The following is a 26,095-nucleotide window of genomic DNA, read 5'->3' on the forward strand; positions in this document are numbered from 1 at the left end:
TTTGACCTATTTTATTACTAAATTATTACTCCCACACAAATTTTCTATCACAGATATCTATCAGCGCTGACATTTATATTCCAGTGAGGCACTCTCAGATGCATATTTTCTTCTTCTCCATCTCAAAGGTGTATTGAGCAGATTTGATGTAAACAGCCTCCTGCCAAGCTAGTTAAAATCTTTAAACTTTATACATACAATTAGATTGTGACAATAAGCATTTGCTTTTAACAAAAAGCGATCTACACAGCTTCAGATTCCGAAGTAAAATGCTTCACGAGAAATATTAATCTGCATTTAAGGAGGACCTAGAGATATTTTCCCTCCAGCTCCGGCAGGTTGTTCTCATTGTCACTGAGAGACATGATTTGACACAGTGGCCCTGATTAAGAATGTGCTTAAGTCCTATTAAAGCCAATGGGAGTTAATCAGCTGTTTAAGGGCTTTGCTAAATCAGGACCAGAACAGGAGACATTTCCAAAAAATCTGGGCCTAAACTGCACACGCACTAATTAGCTGCACACACCAATTACATGATTACGGATGAAACACAGTTGTTTAGCATTTACAACAACACACTTTGTGGGGAATCATTTGGAAATAACTTCTAATTACCATTCTGTAGCAGGTCCCACACTGCAGTATAACCCACATATACCGTGGTAATCGTAGTTGAGGGAATGCTTTTTTGCTGTTTGTTTGTTTTTAAATCCTGCCATTAATATTTGCCCAAATTCTCAAGTGGATCAAGATCTGACCCTTCTGGAACTGTGCCGTGCTCGTAGTGGGACCAGCTGAGCACTCAGGCTCTCCTTTCTTATTGCTACTTTTTTGCCTGCAGACAATATTCACTCTTGCATTTCCAAACATAAGATTTGTACTCTGTGCCGCCTAACGACTTAAGCCGGGCGCTCGGGAAACAAACAAATTGGCACAGATTTGCATATTGAGGATTACAGATACCAACAGTGAATTTCTAGCGAGTTACTGTTCCTACAAACCAGGAATTGCTAAAATTATCAATGATCATAGCAGTTGATCTGTCTGACATGAACCAGGATTGCCAAGTCTCACTTCAATGACCGCTAGGTACTGCTTTTTCTTAGCACCAAGTGACTATAAAAATTATCTAAATTAGGGAAAAAAAAGAAAAAGGCATTCCCAGCCCTAGAGGTTGCTGAATAGCCATGCCTCAGTGGAAAACAGCTCAGAGACGAGAAGATACACTGAAAATCACATTTATTAAAACAAACAAAAAAAATCTCATGGCATGTAAGGCAATCTTGCAATTTAAAACTTGACTCATGATTGTGAAAGTTTGGAGTTGGCATGCCAACTTGGTGAGCCATCTGCTCACCAACAATTTATAAACGAGACTGCTGCCAAAGCCACCCGATTACTCAGTTCTAATATTAGTGATGCAACTAAAACATGCTCGTAGGATTTTTCCCCCCCCGTGAACCAGGAAGCACAGGAAAAAAATTACATAGGAAAAGTTAAAAAGAAAATAGGGAAAATGTGTTTTTACTTCCTCAAATTTGATTATTGGGAACATTTAAGATTAAATCAGTCCTTCAGAACTGAAGGTACTCTAAAGCACTCAAAGAAATAAAAAAAAAAATCAGTAGAGATTAGAGCAAAAAGAAAAGGTAAATCATGTACTCTGTATCCAACGTCTATTTCTTTAGTGATTCAAATGATAGTTAAAATAAAACACATTATATGCTAAAAAGCAACTCAAAATAGTATTTAATACATTTGAACAAATGAAAAAATCCAACAAATTGTGTGTGCAGGCTAGCAGGTACAACTGCTGATTACTACTGATGCTAATTTTACCGTTAGGAACGGGCAATTCAGGATAAAAGCACCGCTTTAAACAATCCCTTTCTTATTAAAATTCCAGGTTACGTACAACAGTGAAAAAACTGCTGGAAGTTAACCTATGGCAAATAATCCTTGGGGCAAAAGATACCGTAATGAAACTGCATGGAAAATTACTCACTCGTTTTAAAACATGACTCACAATTCAGTTTTGTTGGCCTGAAACTCCAGATGCATCTCCATGGCAAGCCCGCAGCAAATCCCAAAGCACGGCCCCTATTCCCCGCGCTCGGGGATGCGCTGCTACAGCAGTAACCCAGGCACACGCAGCGCCAGCCCTGCCACACCGCGCCGTCCTCCCATCCAAGTCCCAGCACGGCTGAACCACCAGCATTATTGTCAGCAGAATTAGGACATTTCTGAGTGCTTTACAGGGCACAGAAGCAGGGCTGAAAGCACGGGGAACCATGGATGTATTAATTAATAGGACAACGGCAGCAACGAGCATCCTGCTTTACACCTTGCTCTGTCGCTGCCAAAAGGGGTAGCTTTCAAAGCTGCGTTTTGAAATTAAAATGCATCATCATTACACAATTACTGTTCTAATTAGCCTCCTCAACAACAGATCAGCTTTATTTACATTTAATTTGGGTTAATGAGTTAGTTGTAGTTTTATCTGAAGGATAATAGGGGAGAATTAATAATTGCTTAATCCACACGAAATTTTGTTGTTCACATAGTGCATGAAATTCTGAAAAACGCTTCTGAACCCTAGCCAACAACCACCAGCATATTTTCACTATCTGAAAGCAGCCAAAGCTCAGCAAATGTTACCACATTACATTAGATTAAACTATTTATGTATATAATTAGAATTATTATTATAAACTACCGTCGTAATTAGAAATTGACATTTCATCACCAGCTCCCACGAAAGCTTTCTCCCTTCCAAAACACCTGCCCAGGACGACTGATTCAGGTCATCCCCTCGCTGACCTACTGAGACTTACTCCCCTTGTCGCTGCACGAGGAGGTCTCACAGATGCCCAGGCTGGAGAAGAACTGGGCTACTTGCCTTCCCCATGAGTCCTGTACCTCTCATACCTTTCTCCCCAAGGAACCCTAGTCTGCCTCTGAGGCCACTTGAAGTCCTCGATGTTTAACCATGCATTGGTTCAAAAAAAGATTTTCAATTTTTGATTTACAGATGAAGTTTTGTGCTGCACTTTCTCAATTTGTCCAGGCTTCCCCTGCAATAAGGCAGACCTTACGGGCCGGCAGGTGGGAAGTTTTGCAAGAACCCTCCGGAGGTGAGTAGGAGAGCCTGAAGTCAGACCGCATGTCCTCGAAAACACTTTCCTGCTGGCAAGCCCAGCCTTCCTCCACCCAAATCTGAGTTCTGACCCCACCACAGGAAACCAGTCAGAAATTCCTTGGTGTATGAGGAGGGAATCTCTTACACCACTGATTTCGTAAGGGCATTCGGATGCCATAGTAAAGAGAACCAAGCAACAGTCGAGAACTTCAGGAAGCAGAGCAGAAGAGAAGGATCAACATCAGCAAAGCGGAGCAGGCACCCTAGCACACGGCAGCCCATCGCTGAAGCCTTGCGGAGCAGACACGGCATAGAAGTCAGGGATCTCCCTGCATATAATCACGAAAGAACCTGGGATATGGCAGCTCTCGTTCACGTTCCTCAATGAAAATGTTATTTTCACTCCTTTCCCAAGGCACTGGGTAGGCCCAGAAGAGGGTTCTGCTGCAGAAGGGGTTGCTTTTGGGACACAGCTAAAGCGTCTCGACGTGACGATGAGCAAGTGCTCCACAGAGCATCGTTATGGATTATTTCCTGGAATGCACTGCAGTTCGCTTTGGTTTTGAATACAGATGTGATATATATATTTACTACAGCAAAAATCTCACTACTATCGATCTCTTCATAAATATTTAATGGTTACCAGTCACAAGCTAAATTTAAATAACAATAGCACTAATGACATTAAATAAGTGAAACGCTTTAAAAGTGCGAGGCAAAAAGAAAAAAAAAAAAAAAAAGCAAATACTTTTTTTTCCAGGACTTTAACCCAAGAGCAGCAAGACGGCAACCTGAAACCACGTTACGTGCTGATGGGCTGACTCATGTCTGGTCTCACAGTCCCACCAGCGAGGTGATTTTGCACAAACATCTCACCAGAAGTAGGTTCTGCAAGCAGCAGCCTTCGCAGAGACTGGCTTCCAGCAACTTTTTCCCATGCAGATCCTTTGACATTAGAAAAGGGTGGTGCTTAATAGCTTTTCCTTCAGCGGAGGCAGAATTCACATCTCTCCTCTCTTTCTGGCTTCCTAATTTCATAAGGCTTGCATGATTGTAATGTTTTTCAAGCCCGTACATCTCTATTGTATTTGACCGAGACTCTCTAAAAGCGCTTTTACTGTGGATTCACACACATCACACATGCACAGGCTTGTCACAAACCAGGGCTGGACACATTTCAGATCGTTTTCGCCAGCTGCCTGCCAGCTCCTCTACCTGGTGTTATTTATGGGCAGCTGACTGGTGACAGCATTTACACCCTGAGAGTGCTCTGGCCTGGGATACATATATGAGCATGTGGGAATTTTGGAGAAATACAGACATCCTGCAGCTGATAGAATACAAATTTCAGAGGGCACAGGAATACACTAATTTCTCAAGTACTTGACCCTTCGATAGGCAGCTAGCACATCCTTCTCCTGAACCCCAGAGCTACCTATAATCTGCCATTTTAAAGTCACACACACGAATGATGAAGCTGTCTGCCTCCCACCTATAGGAGCTGAATTCATACTAACACTAATTTCTCTAATTTATCTCCACCTCTTCAGCCTATAATTTTGTTCGCCCATTTGTATCTCTTAAACTGGCACCCTTTGTGAAGCTCTGCAAGATTTATCGTTGAAAAGGCATGATATAATGAGGAGATATTACCTTAAACTCTAAAAGAATAGATTATCCAAAGGATAATACCTAACACTGCTGGAGAGAGAGGCCTGTGTATTTAGGCGAGAGGAAATTTTCAAGCAGGGTGTTTCAAGTAAAGCTGATACCACAGCTTGTTCCACTGCAGCTGTATGGAGATGCACTCGTCTCACCCAGGAGCCACCTGTGCTGGTTCAAGGTCAAAACACCTGGTAACGATGACCCAATTTGAGGAGACACAACCATGGAACTATTACATGCTGTGTCTAGAACACGTCTGCATCTGAAAGGCATTGAGGGTTAAGGCACAGTGTGAATATAAGGCACAAAGGTGTATTCCAAAATATTTCTGCACTCAGAGAAACGCAGCACACGTGCCAGATGATCGCAGACTCTCCGGAGAGAGAGGCCCCTCACCACAATATTGCACATGAAATACAACACCAAACCTAGGAAAAGACAATTAGAAGAGGTTTGCAAAACTGCTATTAAGATATGCTCCCCTTCTCAACTCATTACCTGGACAAAGCAAAACACACACTGCAGGATGTCAATTTCTTAAGAAACCATGATGTAAGTTTAAGAGATTATAAAAACAAACCACCACCAAGCACCAAAACCAAACCCAGTTGCCTGCTTTTGCCTGATCCTTCTCCCTTTGTCACACAACTTGTTTGCTAACCTGAGTAAGGTCTTGACTCTACTGCAACTCTTTCCTGGAAACTTTTTAAATCATCCATGACTTCAAGAGAACAGCTACTCTTCCTCAGATGAATAGACTTCGTGCCTCTTCTGTGTAAAAACACTTGCTGTTTTCATACAGAAAGAAGCAACCTCTTTCAGTTTCAAAAGAAGGGAATTCACACCACCGCACTCGCTGCTCTTTGGACAGAAGGGGGTGTTGAATTCACGCTGCTGGGTTTTAAAGGATGCCCAGATACTGTTACAAAAAATTCTCTCAGTTTGTGTTTTACCGCTGGACTGTTACTTAAGAGAGCACCGTTGCTTGCAGAGGTAATCACAAAATGTCTGGAGGCTGAGTTAGGAACTAGGAGACAGTAGGTGTGAATTCTCACTGCACGCACACACACCACACCTAAAAGTAATTACAGGAAAAATTAGTATGGATTTGGGCATATCAGAGGCTTCTCCAGGCAGCTTGCTGTGCTGCTCACCCCCATAACTTTCACGGACTGAGGGAACAGACATACCTTGAGAAAAAACAGGGCAACAACTTCTGATGCAATTAGGGCTTTTCAGAAGTTGAGGGAACGCAACAGAAACATGGCCAACAATGAACCAGGAAGGATCCATCCTACTGATGAAGGTCAGAGCACAGATATCTTCAGGATAACATTTGTTGTTGTTGTTCAAGGGGAAGAGAACAAAGGGGATAAAAAACAAAATTAAAATATTCCTCCTCAGAGACTCAGGTTTTGTCATGTTTGTGCTTTAAGTGCAGATGTATCACCTCTACGGTGAGCCCTCCACAGAGCTTCCATAGCTAGCAATGAAATACAGACTTGTCTTGCTGTCTCACGTGGGAAGAAACCTCATTAGAAAAAGGTGATAGACGGGACAGGAAGATAGGGTGATGATCTGCTGTGCTTCACTGCGCCCTACCTTCTTTGGGAACTGCTTCAGATCTGCCCGCAGGACAAAGGGTGACACCAGCAGCACCAAGGTGCAGCCGGGTCTGCACAAAGCTGCAGTTTGGACAGCAGAGCTGAGTCCTCAGAGTGCTGTCTCCAGCCCAGCAACACTGAGGGAAGAGATGTCAAGTTTTCCCTTCTCACAAGTGTAGTGGCTACACTTGTGGCCAGGACAGGTGGTACCAATGCTTAAGTAGAAAGAGGGGGACCAAAAAAAAAAAAAAAAACCTACAAAACAATAACAAAAATAACAAAAACAAACACAAAAAGGTCTTTTTCCAGCTTCTCCAGGTAACCCGAAGCCACGGTCTGTAGAGCATCACGCTTCTCTGCCCATGCCTCGTGCAAAACCCGCAGCCTGCTGAGGACAGGGATTCCTACCCATTTGGGGAGGTGATGCACTTCAACTCCACTGTCTTCTGTTCACCACCAGCTGGGGGATGCTGAATTTCACCGGCTCCACACCTGGAGCTGTGGGGCCCTAGGACTGACCTCCAATCGCCTCCAGATAATGAATATCCTGTTCCTAGGGCACAAGGGGATCTGCCCAGCAACTTCAGTTTCACCAGGAGGTGTCCCCACATGCACCACAGGGGCACCAAGAGCTCTGGGACCTCTCCGGATGTGCAGAGGACAGAGCAATTGTGAGCTAAAAGAGCAAATGCAATGCACACAGGTGGTGCGCTGCTTGGCCACAGCGGGGGAGTCAGAGAAGTAATGGAACATAAACCCCAAAACTGGAGTACAGAGCCTAAAAGAAGAGGTATGGAGAAAACAAAACCCAGTTAAAAACCAGGAGGTTCTAGTTCACAGAAGTTTAGCTGCCTGATCTGCACGCAGACGAGGGGGATGAATCAGCCCCGTGCTTTTCCAGGAACGGCGTCTCCTGCTTTACGACAGGCTCCAGCGTACCACCTGTAACACCGCTCGCAGGTGACCCTGCCAGCCGGGGCCGTGCTCGCAGCAGGAGCTCCTGCCAGCACCGCTCTGCCTCTGGGGGATTTGCAGCTCTCCGAAGCCACAGGCTGACACGGCGGTGCCAGCAGAGGCCGGTAATGTGGAGCTGGCTCCGGATCAAGGGCACGTTTTGCCGGGCAGTGTAATTGGGGTCTGTCCACGCACAGACCTGGTCAGGCTGAGCTGGATGAGAAGAGGTAAAATGCTGTGGCTGCTGCCATGGACGCAGACTGGAACAGGGGGCTTTAGGACTACCACAGTTACTCCTGTGTGGGACAGGAAATAAGCTCCACGGGTACTGAGGTACAGCTATCTGTGCCTAATTGTGAGGCTGTAGAAATGAAACTTAAATCAACACCTCAAAGGAGATACTGTAACAGAATTCCTGCTTCTGATGAGGTCTAACGGGTGCCCTCCAAACCTCCACCCTGAGCGATATATGGCCTCTGCAATTCAGGAAAAAGGAGACACAAGAACACGAGAGGAGTCCCCTGTGATGACAAGAGTTGGGAGAAAAACCAGGCCCCCCATCCCCTAGCCCTGAGCCGTGCCCGCCAAGCCTCGCTGCTCCTCGCTGACAGCCCTGGCTGTGCTCCCCTCCCTTGGGCTGAGCAGCCGGCTGCCAGCACGGCACGGCTCTGGGCGAGGGACAACACGCCGTTGCACAGGCTCAGCACCACAGGCTGGCGACTGGCCTCGTCCCTACAGGCGTGCTGCGCGCTCTCAAGTCTTCCCCGGAGCTGCCTCAAAGCAGCCCCCCTGCAAGAAGTTCCCTTCGCCACAATTCACCGAGGAAAATGAAGAGGAGGGGTACATCATTCCCGCCTGGATAAACACCACTCCTTCCAAACTCCCTCTCTGCAGTAGGAGGACAAGCTCTGCTCACCCTCAGCGACGTGTAAGGACTACGCAGGCAGCTGCATTGCCACCTGAAAAGCCTAGCCCAGCAAACAGCATTTAGCTCGTGAAGGAGACAGTGCCAACAGCCCGCAGGAATGGGAAAAGAGGCCTTGATCCAATTTCCCTAAGAGAAAATACCCACTGATTTCAACAGGAGCGGCACCTTCCCCCAGATTTGGGGATGGGAGGGACGGAGCGCTCCGTAGCGGGTATCAAGTCACCCAGCCGCTGTCGAAGCGCCGTGCTTCAAGGAAGAGGACTGCTCTTTTCGTTGGCATGTCTGAAAAGGAACTGAAATTCCAGAAGCAGATATTGAAAACATGCTGACTACGAAGCTACCCAGAGGAGCGAGTGTTGTAACAGGGTGTGTACCGAGGAAAGTTAACCGAACCTGACAGTCCCAGAGAATAACAGAAGCTCCCTCAGAAAGGTGTGTGCTGCAACAAAGCCCTGGCAGATGACCTCTCAAGAGAGTTCCATCAGAATGAATAAAAACCTATTTAATGAGATTAACTGATCAGTTCACTCCACCCTCATTATAACACTCACCGAGAGGGAGGAATGTTTTTACAGCCAAGTATCTGATCCCGTCGGGAATGCCAGAGACGCACTGACAAAAGAGACGAGAAATACACAGAAGTTTCAGCAGCTCCTTGGTGTTTGCCTACACGCAGGGCTTGTAGCACAGAAACTATGTCAAGATTTTAACCATACCCCTGTGAAGGATCGAAGCTGATGTGAATGAAACTACAGCCCAAACAGCATCCCAGCAAACGTTTCATTTCCTGGTACTTTTTCTTTTCTTTTTTTAATTTAAATGGGTTCAACGCAACTTTGGAGAGCTTCAGTTTCTTATATGAGGACAAATATTTAAAGCCCCATCCTCACTTTATCCCCCTCCCATTAAACTTCAAGAAAGGTAATTGGCTAAAGCTTTCATAAATATTATTCCCCTAAGCAATTCTCAGGGAGTCTGGGGTTACAAGACTGAAGCAAAGTCAATGCTCCTCTAAGTGTCAACGTAGCTCACTTCTTCCCATTCCCTGCTGCACTTTTATCGAGCTCTTCTCATGTCTAAGCTTGCCTTGGCGTAGCATGTCTTTGCCACCCTTCAACCTGAGAAGTCACAGGTACATCTGAATTTAGGCACCACTGTGGAATTCCCCAGCTGACCTCTCTGAACGTCACCCCACCAACGTTGGCAAGGCAGACACAAAGGTCTGGAGGATGCGTCGAGAGAGTCAGAAGCCCACCTCCTGCACTGACAGCCCAGACCAGCAGATGTTGCCTACCCTGCTCCTTAAAAAGGCCTCCGAGGAAAGAGATTCCTCAGCACCATGAGGTAATCCAGCCCGAGTTTTTAGCACCATATGCAGCGTTTCACACTTTGCATGTATTTGGAAGAACTGGAGACCCGAATCCCCACTTGAGAGCGCGACAGTCGGGCTGCCAGAATCCTTCACGCAGCGGTGCCTGTGTCAGGGGAATGACTGCCTCAAAGCACCAACTCGATTCCTCCCCCTGCAGCCCGGCCCCGACACCCCAGCCACCAGCCCCAAGGAAAATCCTCCTGCAGAGGCTCAGCCACCTCACGCACTGAAAAAACACTTGAGCCAAAAGGAATCCCAGCGCGAGGTCCAGCCTCACTTGCCTGGGCAGTAGTGCTGGCGATGGCAAGGCTTGCTTGCCGCGTAGCTGAGGCATAAAGCGATCTCTAATTTTACCCGGTTTCATCCCAAAAGGCGGACTCTGTAGTTGTGTTTCTTTATCAATACAGATGTGGTGCTGATACAGCGATGCCACATAAAATATTTTGCTCGGGGCAACACAAGTGTGACAAAACAGGGCTTGTATGACAGTTCACAGTGGAAAACCGAAAGTAGTCAAGAAAGACGTGGGGTTTTGAAGCTACAAAAAAAAAAATAAAAAGCAACTGAGAGTCCACCACAGTCCACCCTGACTGCTGGGAATCCAGCACTTGCTGCTTCATCATGAGACCTTGCCTGAGCTCCCTACAACAGATTCTGGCCGTGAATACTGATAGAGGAACCACTCACGCTTAACATGGCTGTCCCATCCGCGCTCTTGTCAGATAGCGCGATCATTCCCCACAACGCAGAAAATGGAATCGCCTCGTTACGTTCAGAAACTGAGTCAGCCAACAACGCTATTTTCTTAATAAATTATACCTCATAACTTAGTAACGCTTCTAAGCTATTATAAACACATCTTGAAAGCGTACCACAATTTTAATCAGTTCCAACCATCAGATGTTGGGTTTGATATTTATGATTGTTCTGCCTCCATTTTGTTTAAGGGCTCCTATTGTCTATGAAAGCAGAGATAAGAAAGTTATCTAGGACGCCCACTGTAAAGTCTCTAGTTTAAGAGGAAATTTCCTCAGTCCCTGACTGTCAGATACAACTAGCTGCTGTTACTTTCCATAGCATACCAAGCAAGTGGTCTTACGAGGAACAGCCTTTGCCCTACACAAGCGGTCACCAAGTGAAGTATCCAACAACAGAGCCTTGAGACTTCTACAGGGGACCCTCTAAGCCCATTTTAACCTACAGGGGGGAAAAAGTAATAACTAGTAAGAACTTCGTGTGCTATTAAATAAACGATTTCCAGCCACCTCCTGATAAAAGCCTCTTTTTTTAGAGACCCCCCCCATCAGCCTTTAAATTAGCATACCAGTTCCTACTCTGAGGTTCCTGATGGCTTGCAGCTCAGTTCAACACCAAGCAGAAGCAACAAGCCTGACTCCCTCGGGCTTTGTGGGGTCCAGAGGGCAGCTTAAGGGCACCCAGAGAGCTCCTCAGCACCCAACATAGAGTTAGTTGAGCAGCCCTTTGGCACCCAGCTCCTCGCATCACCCTTTGAAGGGAGTATTCCTACACAAGGTCCGAAGAAAATCTTGACTTCCAGATTCGGGGCTATGTGAATACATCATCTGTAATCAGCAGGTATAGCACTAATTTGTCTTTTGCTATACAAGAAAGCGAGATGATCCATCAACCTATTCAGTTTGACTATTTACACATATTTTAAATCTTTGCTTACATAAAACTACAATAAAGTATTTTAGAACAGAGCATCTGCCAACATGCATACAACGTTCTGCTAAAGGCAGATGCATACCGTAAGGTATATGTAAGATCATTAGTTAGCTATGACAGGCGATTTGCTGTGATTTATCTTTCAGGATCACCTCATTCACAAGGAAAATTGAGTGTCGGCCCCATCCATAACCTATACATGCAGTCTAGATACTTGAAAATGATAATAGGTTAAAGGATGCAGCAGACAACTCTCCACAGCGAGCCAAAATATTTAACCCGAAACCTTTTGGAATAGAACCTGAAAACATCAGTAGCCCAGCCAGAACTCCTACTAACATGGAATTGCCAGGGGCTAATGAGCATAGAAAACTCTTTACCTAGCACATAATTTTACTGTTGCTGGGAGAGCACTGCTCAATTGTTTCGGTACAGATCCAAGAAATTTGCTTCTTATGGTTTTGTCTCTGTTTGAGGCAGACACAAATTAAAGCTAAATTAAGAGCTGTGGTTCAAAGCGAGTCAATGGAACGCGAGAACAAAGGTCAGAGCTCCGAGCTCTGCCCTGCAGGTGCATATCCCGAACGCTCGGCGAGACAGGGCCGTCCACCTTCTGGGGACAGCTGGCAACAGAACCGGGAGCAAAGCCTTTGAGGCCCGATCTTCGTACCACCTCCTCCAGCAGCAAACCCTACACAGTTGGCCGGTGTGCCCTGGGCTTGCCAAGAATGGGAGGCTGACAGCAGGGCAGTGGCTGCGCTAGAAATTAAGGGGCACTGCATAGAGCACAGCCATTTCCTCCCCGCACGTCCCATCGCTGCTTCATGGGCCTCCTTGCAGCACCACAGCAGGATGGATGACGGCTCGTTCCTGTAGCAGTAACTGAAGTCATACTTAGTTTTACAAATTGCCTTTCCTCCTCACTCTCCTCTCTCTAAAAAGGTTTCCTGAAGCACAGCCTGGTGAGTTAGTCTGTGCATGCTAGATTCAAGATTTGCCCCAAACCCTTAAGTGAACCACCTTAACAGCTGCCACAAAAGCCAACAACCTCTAATCGATACCTTCCATGTTTAACACAGAAACTGCCTCTCCCCAAAACATTCCCATGCCTGCAAAGAACAGCTAAGTGACAACAAATTTAAGATGCTCTTGTTTTGCATGGCTTAAGAACCCCAGGCAGAGCCCATCATTTTCCAACAGCAGCATGTACTTAACAAAAAGCAGCAGCGATGAAGGCAATTGAGACACCTGCGAGATACCACAAGACACATTAAAAAAAAAGATATTCACCAAGGCTGTAAACGCATGTGTGTTGCATGAAGTAACGATGCTTAAAAATCATTGAAAACGTTAACACAATCAACATGAAAATATTGAATGCATTAGAGTATTTTTGCATGACTTCATCCTAGATCTTTTTATTCCCTAATTTGACTCTGGTTTTTAGTCTAGATTATAAAGAAGATTTAAAACAGGGAGCTTTTTTTTTCTCCCTTCCAATGAAGCCTTCCCATTAATAAAAAGGAAACAAAGAAAATGAAGAAAGTGAGTAGTAAAACTTTTACAACATAATAAAATATATCAGAATCCCAGTGCAGCAGGATTGGAATTGTCTAAAGATGCTGAATTATGATAGCTTGTCATATAAAGTTCAGTCCAGAGTATTAGCAATCATATTCTCTAGCAACATGTATATAATTGGTAGGTCTTCATTATAACCCTCAGTTTTAAAGGCTCATAAAAACTGCGTTTTACTCATAATTTGCAGGAGGAAAAAAGAAATTCTTAAAGGAAAGGAACATCTTTTTCTCAGTAAGAAAGACTTTGAAGGCAATGCACTGTATTTTAAAGCAAGCAACTCTAAGTGCGCTCTCTTTCTTTTGCATGCTTTGATGGGGTATTATACAGGCAGTTTAAAAAGATAAATACGTATCTATAGCACACAGACTAGAAAGAAAATCAGTATCACATGCTATAGAGAGGAACCTTCTGAAAGTATACTGTAAGCAAAGCACACCACATTATTTTTGAATACAAGTACTGGGATACTCTAAGGTAAGTATCTCAGTGCAAAATTGTAACCAGAAGTAAAACAAGCAAACACAAAAAGAAAGGAGGCTAGTTTACGAAACATATATAAACTACATTTATTTGCCTCAGTACTACAGCATGAAAAATAATTATGAAAGTATTACGAGCACTTGACACTCACAGAAGGCTCCTAAATCTCTTCGCATTTTCTGTTTCTTCCTCGACACTCTAAAACAAAATCCTCTCAGTTTGTTAGCGAGTCAGCTACTGAGTGCCATAAATTTCCAATTATCCCAGCCATCCCTGGACTCGCCAAGGCAAAGCTACGGTAATGAATAGGATGCTGAAGCTTCTATATAGAACAGTAAAACACAACCTGCCGTCAAACCCAGACATTTTAACTTTATACTTTTGCCAGAGTAAAGCCTTTTTGTAAACAGAGCGTGTTTGTTTTCAAATAAAACTACTTCAAGCTGTTTCTGGAAGCACGGTAAATAGTAAAAAATAATAACAGCAACAATTTGCATTTGGATTTCAAACCCTGATGAAACAAAGCCAGCACACGTCAAGCCTAGCGTTTTCCTACCTGGAACAGGTAAGGACCAGCTCTCAAATGCCACCTTGGGATAGCTCAGACTAGTAATCCCGTTCATGTTTAGATGAGACACCAGCATGAACAAGAAAAAAAAATAATCTACCCCGTCCTCTTCTTTTATTAGCAAAGCCTAGAGCGGCGGTTAAGACACAGAAAGCAAGCCGAGGACCCGGACTAACCCAAACACGCTGCTCAAGAGAAACACGTTTAAAAGAGACTTACTGCTTGCCATGTGACTTGGTGAGGTATGCTGCCCATTGGGTGTACTGGAGGTGAGGTCAATAGCCATGTTGGAGTGCTCCCTTTCGGGTGAAAGCTCATTGTCACCTGCTTTCACAAAACAAGTCACCCATGAGTTTCCATCCCGCTGTCCCGCAAAGAGACCCCCTGATTAAGAGCTATGCCTCGCTGCGCCCCTGCCCGTCCTCCCTCTGCGAGGGGAGCCTTCCAAAGCCTGTGCGAACTGGGTTCTCAGTGGCCACAAGTAAATATTTGACTGACTGATTTTAAGAACCCCCCTCAAACCTACTGTCACCAGTCTCTTATGAAAAATCCTGCCCCAGCTGCTTCATCTCAACAGAAGCGAGGATTGCTTCTCTGTTTGCAAACACTGAGAATCAGGACGGGGCAGGAACGGGCTGAAATATTACTTTACAGGACAGACTTTCCCTTCAGAGGCTCCAGCTAACTGACAGTTAAACAACGCACTCAGAAAGACGCTTTGCCCTGACACAGAAAACAGGAGAAATGCACAGTGAAAGGCATTAAAAGTTTCTGGCTGCAATGTGGATTTTTGAAAATGAGCTCTCTCTCTCTCTTTTGTAAAGTTCATTCATCCTCAGCAAATATTTAAATTGCGAGGTACTCACCCATGAGCCCATACCCACACATTTCTCAGCCATACACCAAGTTTATGTTTAAATGCCATTAATTCAGCGGCATCTCAAAGCAAAGCCCATACAGAAGCAAGCTAAAGTTTCAGGTGTCTGCATGACAAAAAGATAGTGGGAAAAGGAAAGTAATTCAGAATAATCAAATAAAATGACTACTTACATGTTATATATCCATCAGCAGCCTCTGCTTCCATAGTCAAAGTGCAGTGCTGCAAGGCAGAAAAGTACACCCTCAAAGACGCCTGTCAGTATCAACCATTAAATGATTAAACTTACTTAAAGCCCTAAGTAGTTACCCATTTTACTGCTGTTGCAACCATTGCCTAGAGAAACACACAAGTGTAGTGCATGTGCTCGTCTGCGAATCGCTGAACTCTTCCTGCAAATTATCTGAGCAGAGAAATCCAGCTGTCCCCTGGGCAGCCTGTGCTGGGATCTTCTTGGTCTGACCAAGAGCTGTCCCCCACTCGCCTTTTTACCTGATTTGAATTCTCCCTCCCCAGACTTTCCACTTGTTTTGTCCAAGACAGGATTGCAATTCTTTATCAATTATCAGCTCTCACAGCCAGCACAGACTTGGAGGAGATTGCTACTCTTAACAATTGCTCTTTTCACACGTACTCCGGGAGACTCCATCCTGTTCTGAACGAAATAAAGCCTTCTGTGCCCATGCCCCCTCAAGAGGGTCCTCACGAGCCTTTGTCTCACACCACCACACACACCTGTACACGCACCTGCTCCTTCTAACCTTACTGATCTGCCCCAGCACGGGGCTGAACGTCACACTGGATGCTCCCAGACCATGCATTTTTTGGCATGAAGCAATCTTAAAGTTTCTGGAAGCACTTTGCTGACACAGAACAAGCTATTACTTTCCAGAAACCCAAGTAACTGTATAGAATGACACCCCCTAGCTATCATTTGATATATATTGAGAAAAAGAAAGAAAGAGAGAGAGAGAGAGAGATCAATAATCATAACTATGTTCTTTTAAGTGGAAAAGTTAAGAAACTGACATGACCAGAGGAGAATTTTATTTCCTCTCTCCCTCCATGGCCTCTTTTTTGCCTTTAGTTTCAAAACTCTCACTGCACCAGGCAGCTAAATTATTCACAATGAGCCATTTCTGTATTGATCGCCAAGTATATTTAGCCCTGGCTCCTGGAATTTCTCCATTACTTACTGGAAAACAGGCAGCTTCACTTCTTGTCTCCAAAACCACTTCCCTCCCCCTCCCTTAACCCGCTTTCCTCCCTCCCCGACCCCCCCCCCCCCGCCTCTCCCCCAATAAATAAATACTTTTCTCTCTGTTCTTCCTTGGTATAAAGCAGATCAAATTCCCAAGGCATTCAGCACATAACACTTAAATTTCAACCTGCCCGGCTGCTACCAAACTCTCTTCAGTTACTGATTTTTCACACGACTTAAAAAAAAAAAAAAAAAATCTCCAAAAAGTTTCCAAAACAGGTAAGCCGCTTCCTCAAAGCCCTTCAAAATTACCTTATCTTCCCCCTAGTCCAGGTAGGCAGGCACACACTGAGAAAAAGAAAGAAACATCAGAAGCAACAGGGAAAGATCATCCCAGCCAATGAAGTGGAAGGAAAGAAATGGGAGGAAGGGAGGAGGAAGAGAAAGGAAGGCAAAAAAGAAACACAGAAACATCCGTAACCAAAATTAAAACACGGTTTGGCTTTTATTTTTTATTTCTCCAAGCGAGGGGGAGGAGGAGGAGGAGGAGAAGGGGAGGGGGGGGGGGAGAGGGAAAAAAAGTTCGGTCACCATTTTTAGGCTGCGATGGCAAATCCCGGCTGCTAAGCTCTCCTTTGCACGACGAATGAAGGGGAGGGGAGAGGGGGAAGAGACGGAGAGAGAGTTTTTGGGTGTGCTGAGGACACAGCGAGATGGGGAAAGTTTAAAAAAATAAGGAAAAGGTTGGGGGGGGGGAGGAAGAGAAAGCCGCCCCCGGCACTTACAGGTGGGGCATGCGGAGCCGGGCAGCCCGGGGTGAGGCGGCGGGGACGGGCGCTCAGGAATGGCACATAGTTTGAGGGAAGATGAAGAACAAAAAGGGAGAGGGAGGGAAGGAAGGGGAGAGGGAGGGAAGGGGAGAGAGGGAGGGAGGGAGGGGAGAGGGAGGGAGGTCAGCCGGTGCTACAGCAATGCGATTAACCAGGAGGGAGAGAGAAAAACTTGATCCACCGGTTCCTTCCCGATCGGCACGGCAACGGGAGGCGAGGGGGGGACCCGGGGAGGCTTTGGGGAAGGTTTGAGGGGTTTGGGATTTATTTATTATTTTTCTTTTTGGGTGGGGGGGTTCAGCGCCTCAGCGCCCGCACCCCGCCCTGCGAGCCCAGGCCAACTTCCCCGGAGCGTTTAAAAAAATATATAAATAAAATAAAAGCACCAAAAAAAAAAAAAAAAAAAAAAAATCCACCACAGGTCCTCATCCCTGCCTCTGGCAGCCCTCAGCACGACCTGTCAAAGTAACCCAAGTCCTGCCGGGGGGATTTTATTCATCGCCCCCCCCTCCCCAGAGGGCTCCTCAAGGCAGGTGGCGGAGGGAAATGGCAGTTGTGGCCGGGGAACGGCCACCGCTCCTCTGCTTTACCGTCGTATTTCTTTATTTTCGGGGACACACACACACACACACACAGCAACAAGTCGCCCCCTCAGCGACCGGCACTTGGGGGACCCCCTGGGCAGGGGGAGGAGGAGGGGGGGGGGGGAGGTGGAAAGGGGGGCAAGAAAAAAAAAAAAAAAGAGGAATGGAGGAGGAGGAGGAGGAGGAGGAGGAGAAGGCAGGCGCGGCTTTACCTCAGCGAGTCCCTTCCATCCCCCTTGTGTGTGTGTGCGGGTGTTTGTGCGGGGCACGGCGGCCGGCTATGGAAACTGAGGCAGCGGCGCCGTAGCTAGGGGCGATCCGCCGGGCGCTGCCGCCTCCATCTTCGGCGAGCGAGCCGGGGGTTAGCCCGGGACCGCCTGGTCAAACCCCGAGAAACCGATCCGCCGCCGGCCGCCACCGCCGCCGCGCTCCCCCCCCCCCCCTTCCCCTGCCTCACACGCGCCCTGACACGCTCACACGCAGCCCGGCCGGGGGCGCGCAGCGTGAGGGGAGAGGGTGAGGGAAAGGCGGGGAGGGGGGGGACCCACGCGCGTGCCCGCGCCGGCATGGCCGCTCAGCGCGCTCGGCAATCGATTAGGGGACGAGGAGCCGCGGAGGCGCGCACACGCGCACGCGCGCCGCCCCCTCAGGGCAGCGCGGCGGCAAGCGGGGCGCGCCCCCCCCCCCCCCCCTTTCCCTTCCCTCTCCTCAGCCGTCGTCGTGAGGGAGGGGTGGGTGGGTTGTCGTCGGAGTCATGATTCAGCACTTCTGGCTTTAACCCTCTTTCAAGTGTTTCCCTTCAGAGCCCTGCTGAAATAAATGCGTTTCCAAGCGGTTTTCAGTCAGAAATAAAGCGTTTCCCCCAGCAGCCACCCCAAAGACACTACCTCATGCCCCCACTGAGGACACAAGGGACATGCCGGGCCTCATGGAGGGCCCAGGCGGAGGTGTGGTGGTGAACACTTAGGGCACAGGCAGCCCACTGCCTTCATCGTGTCACCAGAGGCACCCCACTGCCTTCATCAAGTCACCACGGACACCCAACTGCCTTCATCGTGTCACCACAGGCACCCCACTGCCTTCATAGTATCACAACAGACACCCCGCTGCCTTCATCACGTTACAACAGGAACCCCTCTACCTTTGTCATGTCACCACAGGCACCCCACCGCCTTCATAACGTTTCGGTCCAGTGCCACAGGGTCGCCCCTCAACATCGAAGCTGAAGGGAGGGATGCGGGCGAGTGTGGGGTGCCAGAAGGCACCTGGGTTAACGCTCAGACACTCTGGTTGTGTGTCGTGTGTTACATACACAAATATTAAAGCCACTTAAATTTGGAAAGTCAAGTGCACAAGCATTAGGAAGCATCAGACTCTAGGCTGCATATACACTCCACCATTACACCCAACGGGAGCTGACAGGGAGTTATCCTGCACCTACGCTGGTCACCAAAGGGGAATACCACACGTTTTGCCAGAGTTTCAAACATTTTCTGACTGGAGTACCTCCACCACTACATAGCCATATTCTCTGCGTATTTATGGCATATTTATGAGCATGGCAAGGCTGTAGGTATCTACAAGTCTTGCGTTCAAACAAAATCTTACCTACATCCTCAACTCCTACTCCAGCTATGTGCAGGTGTAATGCTGAGATCCCATTGCAAGAGGCACTATAAACCCTCCCTTATTAGCTTGGCCACTTCGTATCGAATGACATCCTGCTCTGCAGTGACAGAGCCACCCTATCCTGAGAGAGGGAGACAAACTCCACTTTCAAAAATACATTAAATTATTCAGCGAGCCAAAAAGAGTGAAGTTAATAGCTCTCTCCACAGTGCTACAAATTTTAGCCAATTAGTCATTACGCCACATCTGTGAAGTGGGTTAATTTAACTCTTCTCATTTTGCATAGGAAGGAGGCAGAAAGGTTAGGGGACTGGCCCAAGGCCACAAAGAGCTGTACTCAGAGCTGAGCCTAGAAAGCAGACTTCTTGTTTCCCACGCCTACGTTTCAACAACTAGACTTGGCTTGCCTACATCAGAAAATAGACTGGCATAGCTATAGCTGTGTAATTATACCATAACAGCTCTGCCGGAATAACTCCCCTTGTGGACATTCTCCTCCAGATGGAAGGTGACTTCCCAAAAGCTGTCCAAATGAAGTCACTCAACGGCAAACACTTTGGTCTTGGCATTTTTTTTTTCTTTTTTGGGGGTCAAAATTCCTGAGGTACAGGTCTCAACAGCGCTTTGAAGACTTTGATAGCTTCTACAGGACATTGAAAAGTGGGAATAAATGCAAGAAGTGTCACTGAAATGCTAGAAGTTTTGTTGTTGGGATTTTTATGATGCTTTTCATCAAAATGTTGAAAGCTGAAAGCTTCCAGCTGGCTCTCCTTACAGGTAATAATTTAATAACTAACAGCTCTTCTCCCAAAGCTGCTGGAACCAGCTTGAGTCGTGGAAGCTGATGGGAAAAGCCAGACCCATCCTCTACAGTAATTATTTCTGGTTTTAATCCTGCTGCTCCGTAAGCTCTCAAAACCAAATGAAGCTGTGAAAGCAAGCAAGAGTGACCGAAGGAAAAGCAGGGGACAGGCAATAAAGTGAAAGAGTTCACCTTTAAAAATCAATATGTTAACTCCAAGGACTGCAGAGATGACAGCATCTTCACTACAGCAACACAGGCGTGGGGGCGAATCACTTTTTTTCATTGCAAAATTGAGCTCTGCCTCAGCTCGGGCTGCAGCGAGAGCTCCAGCGATTTACATCGACCACACACTCCTGCCTCCAAATTACACTTGCTGGAGTAGCTGTGATGATCTTGAGGACTAAGTGACGGTTGAGGGATCAGGAGAACAGCATTCACATCTGACTGTGGGCAGAGGTCCTCTGTGTAATTTCAGCCAGGTCATTATTCCTCTGCATCTCAGTTCTCTGTTTCTAAAATGCAGTGAATAATGCAATGAGAACATTATTCCCCCCATCTCATGGGGATGCTGGGAGGAGAAATTAATTCCTTATTGCTCATCAGTAACATGCTTTGATAGGCCAGTGATGGGCTTAGCCTGTTTTTGGCAAAGTATTTAACTTTACACGCATTTAACTCTTGTGTGTGCGTGCGTGCATTTATGTGTTAATTATTACTCAAAACAAAAAGGCTTTTATGTAAATTCTGGCTTAAATTATCTAATTCTCCTTTTTCATGGGCCTTTTTATAAAGCTCAAAGTCTTCGAGGACTTAGCTCCCAAAAACCTTGAGTTAGGTATTCACCTAAAGAACAGCTTATCACACCCGAAGCTCGCTCCAGGTTTATTTAGGTTTAGCAAAATTTTAAAAGGCGTATCTTACACTGTTGCCTATGAACACCACAAAGCTGCAGACCCCCGGATCAGCTTTCTTGCCTTTGGACTGAATCCTCTCTTCTCTGCCCACAGAAGGGGCACTTTGAAGACAGGCTGGACCAAATCCCAATATACTTTGAAGGGGACAAATGTAGACCGTTCTTTACTTAACTGTGTTGGGCAATCTAAAACCATATAAGCACTAAACTATTCATTATTCCATCTCCTCCTCTTTACTACAATAAGGCACTGTTTTATGCTTATACGCACCAATAAAGAGACCTATAAAGAAAATAATGAACATCCTTGAATATTTTCAGGCCATACCCTATTAATTTTAAAAGGGACTCAACATACTGCACCCCTTGTATTTCACCAAGATAAAAGCCTATAGATTAATTCCTATTAAAACAGTTGGTATTTTCAGGACATGCAGATGTAATTTATGGAGAAGCACAATACTCATAATAGCTCAAAGGCCACAGAAACTGTAGATCTGTGTCTGTTACTGTAGTTGTACAGGCATTCATTGTACAGAGAGCAGTTGAAAAGACAGAGTATGTAATCTGAATACTAAATTTGTGAATAGTTTCTCACTTGGGCTGGTTAGGCTTTTCAAGAGCAGCGGATGCTTTGTGGGGGACTTTGTAAAACATTCCGCTAATATATCACATGGTTGCTGTATTTTCTTCTCTTATCTTTACTGTTGGAGCTTTATTCACGGAGACACAGTATTTTATTCTTAGAAGGCACCAGCTCCTGCTCTGTACTCTCCACCTGAATTCAGCGTGCTCCGTGTGAGACAATTTTCACAACAAATACTGCTTCCTTCTACAAAGCGAACAGCTATAAGTGCACATAAACCAAAAGAAATCAAGATTCCCTCTCCTCCCCACCACATACTCAGAGTGCTTGATACTTATATCCAAGTTAACTTGTTACTTATATCCAGTAGCTGTTAACAATATCCAAGTTGCTTGGATAATAGTATAATATTTTACGTTTTACTATCAACAGTAAAAGTATACAGGTTTTCTCTTTTATTGTAGAGATATAAATGTATACAGATACATCACTTACCAGGTAGGTGGGACAATTCTTGTGTCCTAACATTTAATTATGACTCAAGCTACCAGCAGAGAATCCTTGAGCAAGGGATCATCTCTTTGCACAGCACCAAACACAGCGAGGATTTATGCGCGACCAAGCATCCCGCTTAATATTTCACCAAAATTAAAAGTCAAAGTGTGTTTTGCTTTTGACTGGAAATCTCAGTACCAACAGAACTACATCCACCCAGTATTGAGCAGAGAACAGCACAGCAGTATGACGTTCATTAAGCAGCTGATACAAAAGTATGCTGGATCTATTCAAATTACTGGCGGGTGAGGGCAGATGGCCAATTGCCTCTCAAGCTGAAATTTAGTACAAATCCCAGGTCTCTGTTATGTTTGGCATTGCAAAGTATCAGGGAACATTCAGGGACAAATGACTGGACTTATGGCTTTACAGCATCTGAAAATCTGTCAGGAAAGTACGTGTAGTCCTCCTGTTTCTCTGTGGCAGAATTCACATGAATCTCAAATGGCCCTGAGTTCCCAGTTGGGTTTGAAGGGACTTCTCCAGGACAGATGTCTTGGACTACCTGCCAGAGTTCAGCATGGGCCAGTGGCTCCTGAGGGGCCAGGAGGGAAACCCCAGGCAGGAACCCCATCAGCCAGGGCCCACCCCACAACCCACAGGAAGGGAAAAGGGGAGTTGGTCAAGTTTAACCAAGAGCCCTGGTCTCTGAGAAGGCCTGCAGGGGTGAGGCAGGTCGGGTGTCAAGCCAGAAAGTCAATCTGCAAGTTATTATCCGCAAGGTCCACAGCTGTGGCCAGGCTGGAGACCAGCAGAGCCCAAGCGAAGAACAATCTGAAGGTGCTCCTGGCCTGGTGGCAGGCGTGTGGGTGGAGGCCCCAGCCAAGGCTGGTCATGGCCCTTAGGACCTGTTAGTGCCTCCAGAGTGCTGACACCACACAGCCAGCTTCAACACCAAGCAACTTTGGGTATGAGCTTTCAGACAGGCTGCTGTGAAGGTAGATGCTCAAATAGATTGTGCATGCTTCTGCTCAGCTGTGGCTGTTGAGCATCCCACTCCTCCTTTGCTGGAGTGATGCTGTGCATGAGGGAAGTAACTGGCATCTTTTAGGTTCACATCTCACTTTACCCTGCAGGTGCTGGCCGACCTGCCTGGAAGTTAAACAGCCCATTTTCTACCTGGATGGTTGCATGATTTCCATCAGCGTCCCACAGCCTTACTTCCAAACACACAAGGGATGTCCTGGTTATTCATTTCGCTCTTCACTTGCCACCTTTGCAAAAACTACAACACCTTCAGCATGCACGGCCGAGGACAGGCAGGGATCAGCCCCCCCGTGCCTTCACCTTATACCAGTGCCACTCAGCACAGGACCGCATCTGCGTTAAACACCAGGGCTGAAAAGCTGCCATCCAGACCAGTCTGCTGATCACTGCAGAAACAGTATGTCGTCAGTCTCATGAGTAATGAAGTCAGAGCGTAAAATTGTCCAAGAAAACAAAACCGCCCAGCTCTCCACCTCCCGAAGAGGCACAGCTGAGCCAGGGGCTGACAGACACCATGTCATCTCGGAGGTGACGCACAGCCTGGAGACTGAACGTAAACCTCAGTGTGGGGGACTCAACATCAGCTCCTTGCTCTGGAGAAAGATTTTCATCTCCCCCTCCATTTCCAAGGGGCACACAGCTACAGGCACCTCGCTTGGCCTTGTATTCCCAGGCTGTTTCTGGAGTCCGTGGAAAAAGACTGATGCATCCAGCTTGCAACTCCAAGAACAAAAATTAGACTCCTGCCTGTAGTCACTCTCTAGAGAAGCATTTCTTTCCCCAGTGACTACACGGGGAGGCTGGAGATATCAGCTGGCTAAATTACACTTCCAGTGGGTGAACATCCTTGTTCATCCCTTAGCTCTTCACCTAGAAAATAAAGCTGATGATATTTCTTCTCCCCTGTCAACTGTGCTGAGAATCCTGCAACACCGCAGTGAGAGGGGCAAAGGCTTGAATACAGCTGTGATGGAGGCCAAAAGAGTATATAGGAGGAAAACATTTAAAAAACAGGGGTTTGTACTTTTTTTTTTCTTTTTTTTTTTTTTCTCCCATGTCATCATATAAGTGTCTTGATATTTGATTGTGAAAAGATGGTCACCTTAAATTAACTGGCCACATAATCAGTTTAAAGTGGAGTTGGGTTAACTTTGATTAACTCCGGGCAACAATTTAGATCATAAAAATAAAGCATTAGCATCTTTTTATGCTGCTCTCAGTGTTACATTAAGCAGTGTTTGACCACAGCCTTTTAGAGCTGCGTGTTAATTTTTATTGCGACGTGTTCTGCTGTCTCTCTCCAGCAGCAGAGCTGACGAGTGGCTCATGGCCTTTTTTCAGAGACCGTTTTGTTTGGTGGTAAGGATTTCTTCATTTCTCAAAGTTTTATTTATTATTCTTATTTTACTCCAGTAAAGGAACAACATTTCTCTACATCCAGACATTACCCGCACATAACTGCGCAAGCAAAGAAAACATAACTTCATTCTTGTGGTTTGAAAATGCCTCTTTTTTTCCTGTTTGTTTGTTTTTAAGAGGGAGGTGTTTCCATTTTTTTTTCCATTCTCCTTTAGGGATTTAAATCAATAAAGACATAATTCAGTCTATAGATTAAAAATAAAATCTTTCCCTCCTGGCTTCTGCTAAAACACTGTCATTCTTTCTGAGATCTGGAAGAACAAATGTTACTTTCTGTTTCCTGACAACATAAGGGAGTCTTTTAATTAAGATTTTGGTTGGTGGAACAATGGCTAAAGATGTCACGGTATCAGCTATCTTTTTTTTGCTGCACAGGCCTGAGCTTACACCACAAACGTCAATAGAAATTTTCTTACTGACTTCAGCTGAAAAGACCCAATCGAAAGCCTACAAAAGTGAAGAACAAAGACTCCCATTTTACAGGATTATGAATCAGGACATAAGTAGGAGAAAACTTTTGCAGATATTAAGATCATCATCACCTTCGTGTTAAGGATTCTTCCCTGAATTGCTTAGGCCAGCTTATTGCATCCTTATACTGCAAAAGACTTCTTCCCAGAAGAAAACTTTCCTGGTGCAAACCACTCACAGAGTTTATTGTGAAGCCATATAGAAGTATGGGTGTCAGCTTACTCACTGCATTAGAAAGTCAAATGCTTTCAGTAGTGGCTTGTTGCTGTTTGGGGATTGTTGGTTTTTAATTCAACAGGGGTATAATTTTGCATTCAGCTCAGAAGTTTGGTTAAAAATAGCCTTGAAAATGATCCTTAACATACAATGTTTTTCCATGGACATTGTATCCTAAGTTAGCCACAGGTCTTTAGCACTGACTCGATCATAAAGCGATTTCCACGCTGTGCTGAGCTGCCTTCGCTGGCCAACAACAGAATCACGACCCTCTTGCGAGGTTATCGTCACTGGTTCACGCAAGGTTTTGGAACATTTGCACATATGGCATTTTGAAATAAAGTGTTCTTCTGTCTGTGGATGGTGGCTTTTTCTTTGGAGAGCTGAAAGATCTCTGTTGAAAAACCCTCACTTAGTTGTCATCACCCTAAAATTGGAGGTTCTGAAAGAGGGAAAACTAAGACAAAGCCTTCCCTATGAACTGTTATTTGCGACTGCTTAAAGCAGATTGAGCTACGGCGAGAACACCAGGCATTTTCCCATTTCTCTATGGGAATGTTCTTCACATATATTTTTTTTTTCCCACTGCCTCCTTTAAGAAGTAGTTTCTTCCTTTAGATAAGGGAAGCTCCATCAGCTCCTGCATGGAGCAAAACTGACACCCACTGGCCACCCCCAGTACTTGAAACGCTGTGAGCCAGTGAGCAGACCTCGCCTCGGGGCGCAGCCGAGGTAGGAGGAGGTGGAAGAACCTCCTGGTGCACCTCAGCAGCTACAAGTCCAGCAGCAGCCCCAAAACCCCACCGCCGTGAAGTGGGACGATGGGCACCACGAGGCACAGGCTGCCCGTCCTTCTTCTCCTAGCGTTGGGGAATCAGCCAAACAAACTCCTGCTCCATGACAAAAATCCCTTTCTGTAGAAAGATGGACCAACATTACTGACTTTTTTTTTTTTTGTCAGTAATGACAAGAAATGACAAAATTCTGCTCCCACGGGGTCCCTCTCTTCTGCATCCCGAGCCTCTCTTCTTCCTCCTCACCC

General features: G+C 45.9%; 1 protein-coding gene across 2 annotated transcripts in view; it reads right to left on the reverse strand.

Moving 5' to 3' along the window:
* IKZF2 (IKAROS family zinc finger 2) overlaps positions 1-17,813 on the reverse strand; it is a gene marked incomplete at its 3' end in the record, with an annotated part of 106,440 nt that extends 88,627 nt beyond the window's left edge. The window contains exons 1-3 of one of the 2 annotated variants that reach the window (XM_084288924.1): positions 17,685-17,813; positions 15,031-15,079; positions 14,200-14,304 (exon numbers count right to left, since the gene is read on the reverse strand). In XM_084288924.1, coding sequence (XP_084145050.1) covers positions 14,200-14,304; positions 15,031-15,064 — 139 coding nt within the window. In that variant the 5' untranslated portion in view covers positions 15,065-15,079; positions 17,685-17,813. Of the gene's footprint in view, positions 1-14,199; positions 14,308-15,030; positions 15,080-17,684 lie in introns of those variants that run through there. The other variant, XM_084288923.1, reaches the window with a different exon arrangement.
* Positions 17,814-26,095: the final 8,282 nt, after the last annotated feature.

This window comes from Netta rufina (assembly GCF_964035555.1).
Source record: "Netta rufina genome assembly, chromosome: 6".
In the NCBI taxonomy this organism is placed as follows: Eukaryota; Metazoa; Chordata; class Aves; order Anseriformes; family Anatidae; genus Netta; species Netta rufina.